This window comes from Aotus nancymaae, unplaced genomic scaffold, assembly GCF_030222135.1.
Source record: "Aotus nancymaae isolate 86718 unplaced genomic scaffold, 86718_ANA_hifiasm-v0.15.2.pri h1tg000036l, whole genome shotgun sequence".
Classification (NCBI taxonomy): domain Eukaryota; kingdom Metazoa; phylum Chordata; class Mammalia; order Primates; family Aotidae; genus Aotus; species Aotus nancymaae.
Window position 1 is genome coordinate 94,367,656 of NW_026988450.1, and position 13,220 is coordinate 94,380,875.

Sequence of the window (13,220 nt, forward strand, 5' to 3'; positions counted from 1 at the left end):
AATGAGCTGCTTATGTGGTGGAAGTCATGGCATTAGCATAGACACTCCTCCCATTTGGGCCTCAGGTGCCCTTCTAAACTGTGGGGTGTGGTCTGTAGTACCTCTAACCCATGCTCACTGAAGGAACCCAAAGGGAAGCGAACCACTCACCACAAGCCCTTAGTGTTCTGACTAGGTTGGGGTTCACCAAAATAAGCCAAGACAACGTATACCAGACTTACCTGGGTGCCTGTTAAAATACAGATTCCTAGGCACAAGCAGAGTTTCTGGGTATGGTGTGCCTTTGCTATCAACACTGTTTAGGGGGACTGTCTGCATCCCTCACCTAAACCCTGGGAGCAAGCTGCTCTTGCCCTCAACAACTGTGGTTCCGCTGTGTTTAGAAAGCAGACTTCTCAACTTCACAGTTGCCTTCTCCTAAGAAAATAGAGTTAAAAATATTTTCATACACATTTTCACCTGTACTTTGGCCAAACCTGTAACTAATGAGGCACTTTCTCCCCAGCCCCCTGGCTCCCCGTTTGCTCCATGGTTGTGCAGTACGCCTCTCAGATCCCCAGCTCGTGCCAGACGCAGCCTGTCCTCCAGTCCCAGGTGGAGAACCTGCTCTGCAGGACCTACCATAGGTGGAAGAGCACGAGCCCCTCCGCAGTCCATGGGGCAGGCCCTTCCGTCATGGACATCCCATGGGATGATCTCATCGCCTTGTGTATCAACCACAAGCTAAGAGACTGGACACCCCCCCGGCTTCCTGTTACATCAGGTAGTTAGACCTCGGTGCAGTGCGATCAGCGCCTCACAAGACTTTCTGGTACAGTCTCTGCAAAGGACGATGTTTACTTGATATTTCTTTTCTCTCGAGTCCCTACCCTTCTTTTCCTTAGGCCTTCCTCCTTCAAGTCAGTGACTTAGAAACATTGAAAACAAGCTAAGAAGGTTCCAGTAGAGCCTGAACTCACCTCCCTGAAACAGGCTTCCTAGGCTGGCTCTTAGAAAGGATTCTGTGGCTTTTGAGTAGTTCTTACCGGCCCTGCCAGTCTGGATATCAGCCTGTCTGGACTTTGAGTGACGCATGGACACTGGGAGCCTATTTAATTAAAGTATGGAAGTCACATAATAATTAATTGAAGGACTTGCCCTTAAATCAGTGAATTTAAGCACATGCCAAATGGCCACCTGCTGCTCTTTATATATTATTTTTACCTGGTTTCCTTTTTGTTTTTTGAGACAGGGGCTTGCTGTGTTGCCCAGACTTATCTCTTTATCTGTTTTTGTATTGTTTTCTCAGAGGCGCTGAGTGAAGATGGTCAGATATGTGTATATTTTTTTAAAAACCATTTGAAAAAATATGATGTTCCTTTGTCATGGGAACAAGCCAGATTGCAGACACAGAAGGAGATACAGCTGGGAGACGGACGGTGAGATTCATGTTCAGTATGTTTCTGTTGCTTGCTAAACTGTATTTTTCTTCCAAAGTACACAGAAATTAACATCCTACATGCCAAATCCAGTCCATTGTGAGCAGATTGTGACAAACCCTCAAGGAACAGGTCATTCCCATGCAGTAGAAACTCTTCTAGAGCAAAGTTAGACGCATTTCACTTCATTTATCAGGCAAACCTGACCCTGAAATCAACCTAACCAGGAGAATACAGCTGACATTTCATCTCACTTCCAAATCTGGTTCTAAAGCACAGTACCTAAAAAGTTCACAAGTATGCTTTCTCTCAGGAAAAACAGTAACAGTGAAAATCTATTAATGTAATCTATTGCCAGAATACAAAAATAAGTGGCCATTGTAGCAGGTGTTGAAATACATTTCTTAAAACTTATACCCATTCCCAATAAAATTGCTTTATTTTGGGTCATTTCTTTAGCTTGAGTAAAAAAAAAAGGTCCTAACCTGATAAGGCTACCTAACATAAAACTACCAAAAGGTGGGGGGTGGGTGGGATCATGCTTCTTGGTAGACCATTAGGAACACTGGAGTCAGAACCAGCCTGTTGTCCTGGCTGCTATTCACTATTGTCTTGGAAATTCTGACCAGCACAGGGATGTGGGCTACAAGCACAAACACCGAAAGGAAGGAGAAACTGTCATTTCCAGACACTACGGTTGTCAGTCCAAGATAATCGGCAGTCAAGCCCATAGAACCATTCTGAATTCAGCAAGTTGATCAGATAGACAGACCCACAACATGTAAAAAAAAGAAAAAAAAAGCCTCATTCACAACATACGAGTTTCTCAGGGCCTGCATGTGCAAAGGAAACCTGAGCCATTGAGGTTCAGATTAGGTTGTTTACAGGAGGATACGATGCTGTGAAGGTGTCAGTTCTGGTGTTGATAAGTTCTAAAATTCCTCAGGGTAAGAAAATACTCAACAATTACTAAGAAAGTTTTAAATAAGCCTAACAAGGTTTGCTCAGCCTGGTATCAAAACATAGAAAAAGCTCCAGTACTTAAAACCACGTGGGGAAGCCAGAATAGATGAATGGATCAGAATAAGGAGTCAAGAAACAGAACCATATGTGACAAAAGTGAAATTAGTGCGGAAAGGACAAACACTGGCATATGTTTAGAGAACAATGTTAGATGCCTTCTCTCATCATTTGTAAACATTACTTCCAAAGCTAAATACAAAAAATAAGGACCTTGCCAATATTAGGGAAAAACAGAATCTGGAACCCTGGGGTGGGAAGGAAAACATGAAGCAGAGAAGCTCCAAAAGCTGCCTCGTGAGAGCAGAAGCTTCCAAGAGGAACAGGCAGTCTCGATGCCTCTGTGCATGAGGGTCACCACGGTGCAGGGGCTGCCTTCCCTCTTTGCCCTACTCCCTGACTTGGGGGAAGCTTGGAAGCAGGCCAGGCCAGCATGAGCTGTCCCAGGAGGGCACGTGTCTAAGGCACCTGTTCTTACATGTTAACGCACATGTGCAGTTTATCTATATGCTTTACGTGATGCTGTAGAGATATTTTCTCTTGACCATAAGCGTTTCAAATCATGTACTTACAGTTTGGGAATAAAGACTTTTCATGCTTGTGCAAACAATTTTCCCATACCATTGCTTCACACGGACGGTAACTGGAAGAGGAGCACAGAGTGTGGTCGAGAGGGGAGGATTCCCAGCACAGAGGATCTGATGCGAGGAGCTTCTGCTGAGGAGCGCCTGATGCAGTGTTTGTCGAGCAGTCTGCTGCTGGAGAAAGAGGAGAACAAGAGGTGAAGTCCACTTCCTTCGAATTCATGTGTCTTGTTTAGTCCACTTTATGCTGGGAGGGGAGACTGGCTATTGCTTGATTGATGATACAAGACAACCAGGATGGAGAAGGGCCGGTGGGTTATTAGCAGCAGTTGTAGTGGTGTGACTGTTTAAAAGCTCTTTGAAGACAGAAGCAGTACAATAGGTAGTATGTTTTTAACTGTTTTATATTGAAGTGAATTTCATTTATTATTTATTATTGAAAGTCAGTGTTAAGTTTTTGTGGGAAATTCATGTGGCTGAGTCTACTCAGAAGATGGTGAGTGCTGAACAGTATGGCTGGCCACAGGGACCCTGCCCTTGGGTGGCTCGTCCCATGCTGTGACTAGGCAGCAGCTGGGCTGCCCCTTCTCTGCATTGCCCACATCCCTCCCTCCCATGCATACCTTTGCTTTCATCCGATGGCCATGTTTACCATTTTACTGAGAAGTAGAACCAGGAATGAGGGACCTTCCACAGCTTATCCTCTGCCTTCCCTTCCCTCCCAGCCACATCCAGCACCCTCCCTGTACCCGCTTCCTAACCCCTCTTGTTGCTAGAAGGGAACCATCCAGCTCTTAGTCAAAGTCAGTCCTTCCCTGGGCTGGGATCTCATCTCCTGCTCTCCCAAGGACATTCATTCCATGGGATCCCTCTTGTGTTACCACCCCTCCCCATCCTAATGGTACCATCAGCAACACACAGGCATGAAACATGCCGCATTTCTCCCTATCTTGGGCCCATTTCCCTCTTTAGCCACCACTCCATGTTTCTGCCCTCATAATAGTAAAACTCAGAAACGCTTGTGACACTCACTTCCTCAGCCTTCTTTCCCAGCCTCCTGCAGCCAGCTCAGGACTGAACATGACCGTGAACTCCAGTCCCTGGCAGCATCCCATACTTGCTCCTCCCCTCCTTGCTCCTAGGATGTCTGCATGTCCCCTCCTACCCTGCTGGTTCCTCCTTATCCCGCAGCTGCCCCCTGGATTCATTCTCTCAACTTCTCCTCTGCATCATCTGTACCTATTCCTCAGAGATTTCATCCAGGTCCATGGATTTTTAAATAACATCAATAGTCTGACAACTCCAAATTTGTATCTCAAACCTGTGAACTCCAGACTTGGAACATCCTACTGCTTCTTTGAAATCTTCATTAGGCATCTGCTGGATGTCTGGTAGCCACTGCAAAGTTAACATATCCCAAATCCAGTTCCTGACTTTCTACTAACCAACCCTTCCTTTGCTAAAGGGTCGTCTCTGTTGATGGCGGCTCCATCCTTCCAGCTGCCTAGATCAGGTGGCTTGGAATCATCCTCTCACATCATCCCACTCACATATCCTGTTGGCTCTATTAAAAATGTATTCACAATTGGACCAGTTGTTACGGCTTCCATGGCTACCACTTGGCTCAAGCCGCTGTCATCTTCCTTCTGGATTATTATAGTAGGCTGTCGTTTAGTCTTGGTAGACCTGGTGGGTGCCTTTCAGGTGAGTTAAGATGGAGGTTGGGTCACTTGCTTGCTCACAGCCTCTCGGTGGTTTCCTTCTTTTACTGGAATGAAAGGCAGATTTTACAAGGGTGGCCAGGCCCGGAGTGATCTGTCCCACATTTCCTCTCTGACCTCTGCTCCATCCTTGAACATGGCGAGCAGCTCACAGTTGGGCCTTTGAGTTTGCTGTTCCTTTTGTCTGTGATTATCCAGCCCCTCCATTCTCCCCAGCATCCCCATGGCTGATCGCATACGCACTTCAGATCTCTGCTCAAATGTCTGCTTCTGTTAGGCCCTCCTTGCCCATCCCCGACCTTCCTGTTTCCATGGCCCGGCTTTGTCTTTCTCTTCCTCAGACCGTTTCTCTTGTTATGTGTTCCTTGTCTGTCTCCCCTCACTAAAGGATAAATTGCTTAGGGCAGGGCCTGTTTTGTTTCAGTGCAATATTCCTTGTACCTAGGATGATGCCTAGCGTTTGGAGGAGGCTTGATAAATGTGTTGGAAGAATGAATGAATGTGTCCAATTTCTAGAATCAGTGTCTGTAAGTGGTTTTGGATGAGATCTTTTCTTCTTTCTTTCTTTTTTTTTTTTTTTTTTAATTTAGAGTCTTGCTCTGTTGCCCAGGCTAGAGTGCAATGGCATAATCTTGGCTTACTACAACCTCCGCCTCCCAGGTTCAAGTGATTCTCCTGCCTTAGCCTCCCAAGTAGCTGGGACTACACGTTCCTGCTACCATGCGTGGCTAATTTTTGTATTTTTAGTAGAGATGGGGTTTCACCGTGTTGGCCAGGCTGGTCTTGAACTCCTGATCCACACGCCTCAGCTTCCTAAAGTGCTGGGATTACAGGCATGAGCCACTGTACCTGGCCAAGATTGTTTTTCTTGAAAAGACCGGTATATGAAAGTAGACAGCTCTGGAGTATGTTAGGTGGCAGTGGGATATTATTTTGAGTTAATTGTAAGTTATAAGCAGCAATCCACACATTTGGAAAATGTCAGAATAATTATAGATGCATAAAACCAAAGTAAATAAAAAGAAGATAAGCCAAACAAGACAATTACAAGTAATGTTAAGTAACACACAGAAGCAGTTGTTTTCGGATTAATGCCACCTTTTTCATTAAATATAAATTGGATTTGTAAATTAAAGGGAAGTTTTTTGTTTGTTTTTTTGAGATGGAGTTTTGCTCTCATGCCCTGGCTGGAGTGCAATGGTACAGTCTTGGCTCACTGCAACCTCCGGCTCCCAGGTTCAAGCAATTCTCCTGCCTCAGCCTCCTGAGTAGCTGGGATTACAGGGACCTGCCATCACACTTGGCTAATTTTTATATTTTTAGTATAGATGGGGCTTCACCGTGTTGGTCAGGTTGGTTTCAAACTTCTGACCTCAGGTGATCTGCCTGCCTTGGCTTCCCAATGTGCTGAGATTACAGGCGTGAGCCATCGCGCCCAGCCTAGTTCTTTTTTTAAATTAAGCTTTATCATAGGAAGTTATGAAATTTTCAATAAGTACATTTCTACTTCTCAGTTGATGTCATCTCTTACATTCTTAGTAAAAAGCAAAGGCTTAAGGCTGGGTGTGGTGGCTTATGCCTATAATCCCAGCACTTTGGGAGGCTGAGGTGGGCAGGCGGCTCATGCTTATGATTCTAGCACTTTGGGAGGTCTAGGTGGGCAGATCACTTGACCACAGGAGTTGGAGACCAGCCTGGCAACACAGCAAAACCCGGTCTCCACAAAAATTAGCTGGGTGTGGTGGTGTGCACCTGTAGTCCCAACTACTTGGGGGGCTGAGGTGGGAGGATCATTTGAGCTTGGGAGGTCAAGGTTGCAGTAAGCCAAGATCGTGACACTGCATTCCAGCCTGGACAACAGAGCAAGACCTTTTCAAAAATAATAATAATAAAATTGGCTGGGCACAGTGGCTCACGCCTGTAATCCCAGCACTTTGGAAGGCTGAGGTGGACAGATCACCTGAGGTCAGGAGTTCAAGACCAGCTTGTGCAATATGGTAAAATCCTATCTCTACTAAAAGTACAAAAAATTAGCTGGGCGTGGCAGCATGTGCCTGTAATCCCAGTTACTCAGGAGGCTAAGGCAGGAGAATCACTTGAACCTGGGAGGCAGAGGTTGCATGGACCCGAGATCACCCCACTGCACTCCAGCCTGGGCAACAGAGTGAGACTCCGTCGGAAAAAATAAATTAATTAATAAAATTAAAAAGAAGAGGCTCAAAAAGTTCTCAAGTATATATAGAAGATTAATGAACAATTGTTAACTTCCTGATGCTCAAATATTTTTATGATCATAAATTGTTTCAGGTTTGAAGATCAACTTCAGCAATGGTTGTCTGAAGACTCAGGAGCATTCACGGATTTAACTTCCCTTCCCTTCTATCTTCCTCAGACTCTAGTGTCCATTTTTCACAATATTGAATCTGTGATGAAAATACCTATAACTACTCGCCCACAGGTGAGAAGAAAGTATGTTTGTCATTTACATAAGAATTAAAGATTGAGAGAATGGCTGGGGAAAATTTATCCTATGATGTTGTGATGACCAACAAATTATTAGCTAAAATTAGACCTTTTTTTTAACTTTTATCATATCATTGTTATAGAGACCCAAGTGATTTTGAGTTTCTGCCTATGAAATAAATAATAGAATTGAAATATTCTTAAGAACTGAATAAGACCTGTAGCTGCTGATGTGTAGTTAAGGGCATTAAGGTGATGACAGCAGCTTCTGTCAGAGCAAATTTTGTCTGAGCTTTGGGATTACCCAGAGCTCTCTTCTGAGATTAATTTTTCTATTTTCATTTCTTTTTATATTTTTTTTTGAGATGGAGTTTTGCTCTTATTGCCCAGGCTGGAACGCAATGGTGCGATCTCTGCTCGTGCAACCTCCGTCTCCCGGGTTTAAGTGATTCTCCTGCCTTAGCCTCCTGAGTAGCTGGGATTACAGGCATGTGCCACCACGCCTGGCTTATTTTGTATTTTCAGTAGACGCAGGGTTTCTCCGTGTTGGTCAGGCTGGTCTCGAACTCCCAACCTCAGGTGATCCGCCCACCTTGGCCTCCCAAAGTGCTGGGATTACAGGCATGAGCCACGGTGCCCAGCCAATCTGGGATTAGTTTTTCTTGAGGAAAATTAATGAATGAGGAAGGTAAGCTCCCGGAAGTCAATGCCTCACTCAAGGGTATTCCAGTAGTGAGTGGTTAGGGTTGCTTACTCAGAGCCAGATCCAACTGGCTCCAAACCCTAAGGTCTTTTTACTTACTTACCATTCTTCCTTCAGTAGTTAAAGATGCAAAAACAGAGTTTTAATCACAGATATGTGCCACTGGACAGGTAAAAACTGTGCTCCTGGACTGGCTTTAGGAAGCTCTTCAGTAGGGGGGAAAAGCAAATTAAAATGACATACTGTTTCCATTTATCAGTTTGGCAGATATTTTTAAAATATTCATACCCTTTGAATTACCAATTCTGACCTAAAGAAATTAGCAGATATTCACTAAAACTAATGTATAAAAATGTTTACTATAGTATTAGTTATACTGTACAAAAGTAGAAAAAGACTAAATATCTGAAGATGGGAGTCTGATTAAACAATTATAATACATTCATGCGATAGAATACTTCACAGCCCTTGACAATGATATTTTCTAAAAATGACTGGCTGGGTGCGGTGGCTCATGCCTGTAATCCCAGCACTTTGGGAGGCTGAGAAGGGAGGATCACTTGAGCCCAGGAGTTTGAGTCCAGCCTGGGCAACATAAAAGAGATCTCATCTCTACAATAAGTAATTAGCCAGGGCATGCCTGTTGTCCCAGCTACTCAGGAGGCTGAGCTGCGATGATCACTTGAACCCAGGAGTTTGAGGCTGCAGTGAGCTATGATTACACCACTGCATTCCAGCCTGGGTGAAAGATGACTGACACTGGAAATCGTTCATGATAGAATACAAAGGCAGACGGTCTATGTGCAGATACCAGCTGATTGTACAAGCTAAATGAGGCTGGAAGGATGTACAATTGGTAATTTTTCCCTCTAAAAAATAAATGACTACTCAGATGAGGTTTCTAACATGATCCAGATCTACCCACTTCACAGAGAATAGGTCGTGGTTTATTGACATCCCAGAACTCTTTAGTTTCTTTTTTATTCAAATAGAATGACACGACAAGGGAGCAACTGCAGCTGTCAGAGGTGACAGGAACATGTCTGACCGAACGGCTAACGCACCTGGAAAGGCTGATCCAGAGTTCAAGGGAAGAGGAAGTTGCCTCTGAGCTCCATCTCTCTGCATTGCTAGATATGGTGGACATTTGAGCAGCCTGACCTATGGGGAAGGGGGGTCTCTCCAGAAGAGTTTGTTTTTACTCAAAATAATGTTATTCTCAGATGCTTGATGCACTGTTGGAAGTGTGATTGTTAATCATGCAAATAAACCATTTAAATGTCAAAGTCTCCCAGTTTTTCATATGAAAAGTTGTTGACCTTGTGGGACATCTTCAGTATTCTATTTTCATGACCTCGGCAGACTGTCACCCACCAGCATATGCTCTGAGGCAGTTTGGAGCTTACATTTCCATGTGTAACGGGCGATTCATTCTCTCAGCAAACTTGCAGTCCTTGATGTGTCAGACATCAGTGATGCAGAGATGAATTAAGGCACAGGGCCCCTGCCTGCCAGGCTCACCCAGATTACATCCAGGAGAGTGAGCAGGTGTATCTGTACATAACTCTCAGAGAATGTACACAAGGCATGGGCCTGAACTGGTAGCAGGGAGAAAACAGGATGGAACAGGGTCTGGTTGGGTAGAAGAGAAAGCAGGATTCCTAGAGAGGGGTGCAGGGGTGTGGCTGGGGACAGTGTACTTAAGAAGAGGACATGATGAAAGCTTGGAGGTACCAGTTTGGTTGTGTGGCCAAGTGAGGGGGAACAGGCCAACAGGGTGAGATTGGAGATTGTTGTTGCCTTGTTCTAAGAGCTGTGAGAACCAGTTGTTGAATGTTAGGCAGAGAAAAATGGCATTTGGGGCAGCAATCTTGAGAGGTGGGTGCTGCAGCCATCCAGGTGAAATTCAAAGGGAATAAGCCTGAGCTCGCTAGCAATTGGTGTGAAGAGGGGTTGAATCTGAGCCACATACAGAAAGAAGTATTAATAGACTTGGTGATGTTGAATATGACCACCAATCTTAAACTGGCACTCAGCATCTCCTGACTGTAATCCTCCATCCCCAGACTCAATTTCATGTCTTCTCATTCTCTTCAAACCACCAACATTCTTAGATCATGTCCTTGTTTCACTGAAAAAACAACAGCACTAAGAAGAGAACCTCCTCCACTCCTCCACCAAATCCACCATCCAATCCCTGCTTCCTCAAACACACATTACTCAACTCAGGGATCTTCAGTGATTAACTTCATGTAAAAACTTAAATAATGCTATTTTTTAATCTTGACTTTAGAGATGGTTGACTTCCTACAATGGAAGGAGTTAGCTTCTCTTAACTGTCTTTCCTGCAACGTGTAATCACCCCCACCCTCGACACCCACATTTCCTCTATTAGTCTCCCTAAAGAGTTTAATATAATATTGGCTGAAACCTGCATTCACAGTTTAGTATAACTATGTTTACCATTTGCTGTTGAGCCCTTTATTAGTTTATGACTATATTTCCTTTAGGTATAATTGTTGATTTTTCCTGGAGTTAATAATTGAATTTTTTTTCATTTGATTGGTTTTCTATGCTCCTGTCACTACTTCACTTCCCTAAGTGTAAAGCTCTTCCCAACAAAGTCATGTGCATCAGGCAGTATGCTCCACTTTCTCTTAGAGATGATCCTCTGGGAACCCTGTCTTCCTGCCATAGCTTGGACATTTCCTGGATTCTGAATAATATTTTCCTCTTCCTTGGTTTTCTCTTGATAAAGCCTGTCCTTTAGTAGCCTTCTGAGCTTGAATATCTAAAATGTCTTTATTTCTACTGTAATATTATCAAATATATATTTGGTCTTTGCCTCTGCTTTCTGACATGCAACTCCTAAAATCCTTGGAATCTGCAAAATGTCTTTTTATATGCTAGTAAGATGACTGATGGCTGGCAGCACCTATGTAGTTTCAGGATAGGGACTGGTCATCTGAAAGACCAGAACATGATCTAGAGGGGTTGGAACTTTGAGCCCACCCCCTAAACTCCCAGAGGCTGGGGGAGAGGGACTGAAAGTACGTTGATCATCAGTGGCCAATGATTTAATCCATCATGCCTGTGTAATGAAGCCTCCTAAAAACCCAAAAGGACAGAGTTCAGAGAGCTTGTGGATAGCCAGATGTGTGGGGGCTTCCAGAAAGGTGGACGAGAACATGTCCACATGGCAGGAGAATGGCACACCCCAGCACCTTGCAGACAGAAGCTCCTGCTCTCGGGACCCTTCTAGACCTCACCGTGTGTATCTTTTCATCTGGCTGTTTATTTGTAGCCTTTATCCTCTGTAATAAACGTGTGTTTCCCTGAGTTCTGTGAACTGCTCTAGCAAATTAAAGCCAAGGAAGGGGTCATGGGAACCCAGAAGGACAGGTAAAACAACCTGGGGCTTGTGATTGACACTGGACGTGGGGCTCAGTCTTGTGGGACGAAGTCCTCAACTTGTGTGATCTGCTGCTATCTCCAGATACACGGTGCAGGACTGAAGCAGATACCTGGCTGGTGTCTGCTGCAGAACTGATTGCTTGCTTGCTGATGGGAAGAAATCCTTTACATCTGGTGTCAAAAGCATGTTGTGAGAGTAAAGAAATGGGTTTTCTTTTTTTTTTTTTTTTTGACTTATCCTTATGTTTGATTCATCATTTGAATGGGAATAGAATTTTAGATTGCAAATCATTCCCTTGTGTTTTTGCTTTTTTGTTGCCAGAAATTCTTGAGATCACCTCTATTCCTGGTGGTCTCAAATTTCTCAACAACATTACTTGATATGTTGCCTCCCCACCCCCTCACCAACCCCTGCCCAATTTATTGTGCTGGGTATTTTGTAGTCCTTTTTCCTAGTTTTTATTGCTATTGAACAAATTATCCAAATATAGTAGCTTAAATTTGCGGAGGATTCAGCTGGGCAGCTTTCTCTTGGGATCTCTCATGCAACTGCAGTCAGGTATTGCCTGAGGTTACAGTCATCTGAAGGCTTGACTGGATCAGCTGTCCACGATGGATCACTTGCATGGCTGGAGGTAATGTTGCACTGTTTTCCTCAAATGTCTGGCTCATGCTGATGATGGGGCTCTAAGGAGCTTGTTGGAAACTGTGTCAATGGGTACACAGCCTGACAGCTAATAGGTTTCTGTTTTGCCACTGGGTCATAGTTGCCAGTGTTTGCAGGATGTTTCTTGTGGACCAGCTGCTCCAGAGGAATCCTTCCACTCCTATCTCATGCTATCTGGCTGAGTGGGAGAAGTGAGCCTGGACTCACATGTGTAGACTTTCACTTAATTCCTCTGCTTTCAGTGGCCCTCAGCTATGCCTCATGCCTGAGGTCACACCTACTCTGATTCAACTGCAGGCTTCCTCCACCCAAGAGAGGGGAATCTATGGTCACACTGTTCCTTACAAAAATTTTCCACCAGTTATTCCAATTTCGACACCTTCCTGGTGTTCGCTGGCAGGACTGGTCTCTTTCTTCTTGACTTCACCCACAAATATTAAGTTTCAACTTTGTCTGGCTAAGTCAGTTATAACTTCTTCAATCCATTCCCTGCCTCTGTAATTTTGTTGACTTCTCTTGCTTACTGGTGTCTCCTCTCCCATTCTTTGTGGGTTTTTATGTCTTTTATTACTTAAGTGAGTAGGGTTTGGGCAGGAAGTGGAAGTTAATGCCTATGCTCAATCTGCCATGTTTAACTGGAAATTTCTTTTAAAACTGCCATTAGAGTTTTCTCCCCATGTCTCCTGAGATAGCTCGTCAGTCACCAATACATTGCTTTGTTACATCCAATAATACTTCAGTCTTCATTTTGCAATCCCTTCAAAGCCTCAGCAAAGATCACCATATCTTCACTTATATTATGTCTACATATTCTTCTGGTTTTCCTTCTCTCTGTGGCCACTCCTCTATACTGGAAAAGGTTGGTGCCCCAGGGCTCCTGCTGGAATTCTCTTTTTTGTATGTGCATTTCCTAGTTGATCTTGTCCAATCTCATGATTTCAAACACTACCTGAAAGCAGATGACTCCCAAATACCTGTCTCTAGCATTATCTTCTCTCCTGAATGCCAGCCTACTCAGCATTTCACTTGAATATCTAATAAGCATCGCTAGTATAACTTGTCCCTACTTAAACTGAACTTTCCAATCAAACTTTCCCTATTTTAGGCCAGATGTGGTGGCTCATGCCTATAATCCCAACACTTTGGAAGGCTAAAGTGGGAGGACTGCTTGCGGCCAGGAGTTCGAGACCATCCTGGACAATGTAGTAAGACCCATGTCTCTAACAAACT

General features: G+C 44.1%; 1 protein-coding gene across 3 annotated transcripts in view; it reads left to right on the forward strand.

The window, feature by feature from the left end:
* The window catches only part of LOC135278083 (germinal-center associated nuclear protein-like), a 54,253-nt gene extending 45,058 nt beyond the window's left edge, over positions 1-9,195 (forward strand). For 2 of the 3 annotated variants that reach the window (XM_064384748.1, XM_064384749.1), the window contains 5 exons: positions 506-763; positions 1,289-1,418; positions 3,013-3,219; positions 7,051-7,201; positions 8,902-9,195. In XM_064384748.1, the coding sequence (XP_064240818.1) occupies positions 506-763; positions 1,289-1,418; positions 3,013-3,219; positions 7,051-7,201; positions 8,902-9,060 (905 nt within the window). In that variant the 3' untranslated portion in view covers positions 9,061-9,195. The remainder of the gene's footprint in view (positions 1-505; positions 764-1,288; positions 1,419-3,012; positions 3,220-7,050; positions 7,202-8,901) is intronic. The other variant, XR_010345659.1, reaches the window with a different exon arrangement.
* The last annotated feature ends 4,025 nt before the right edge of the window (positions 9,196-13,220 follow it).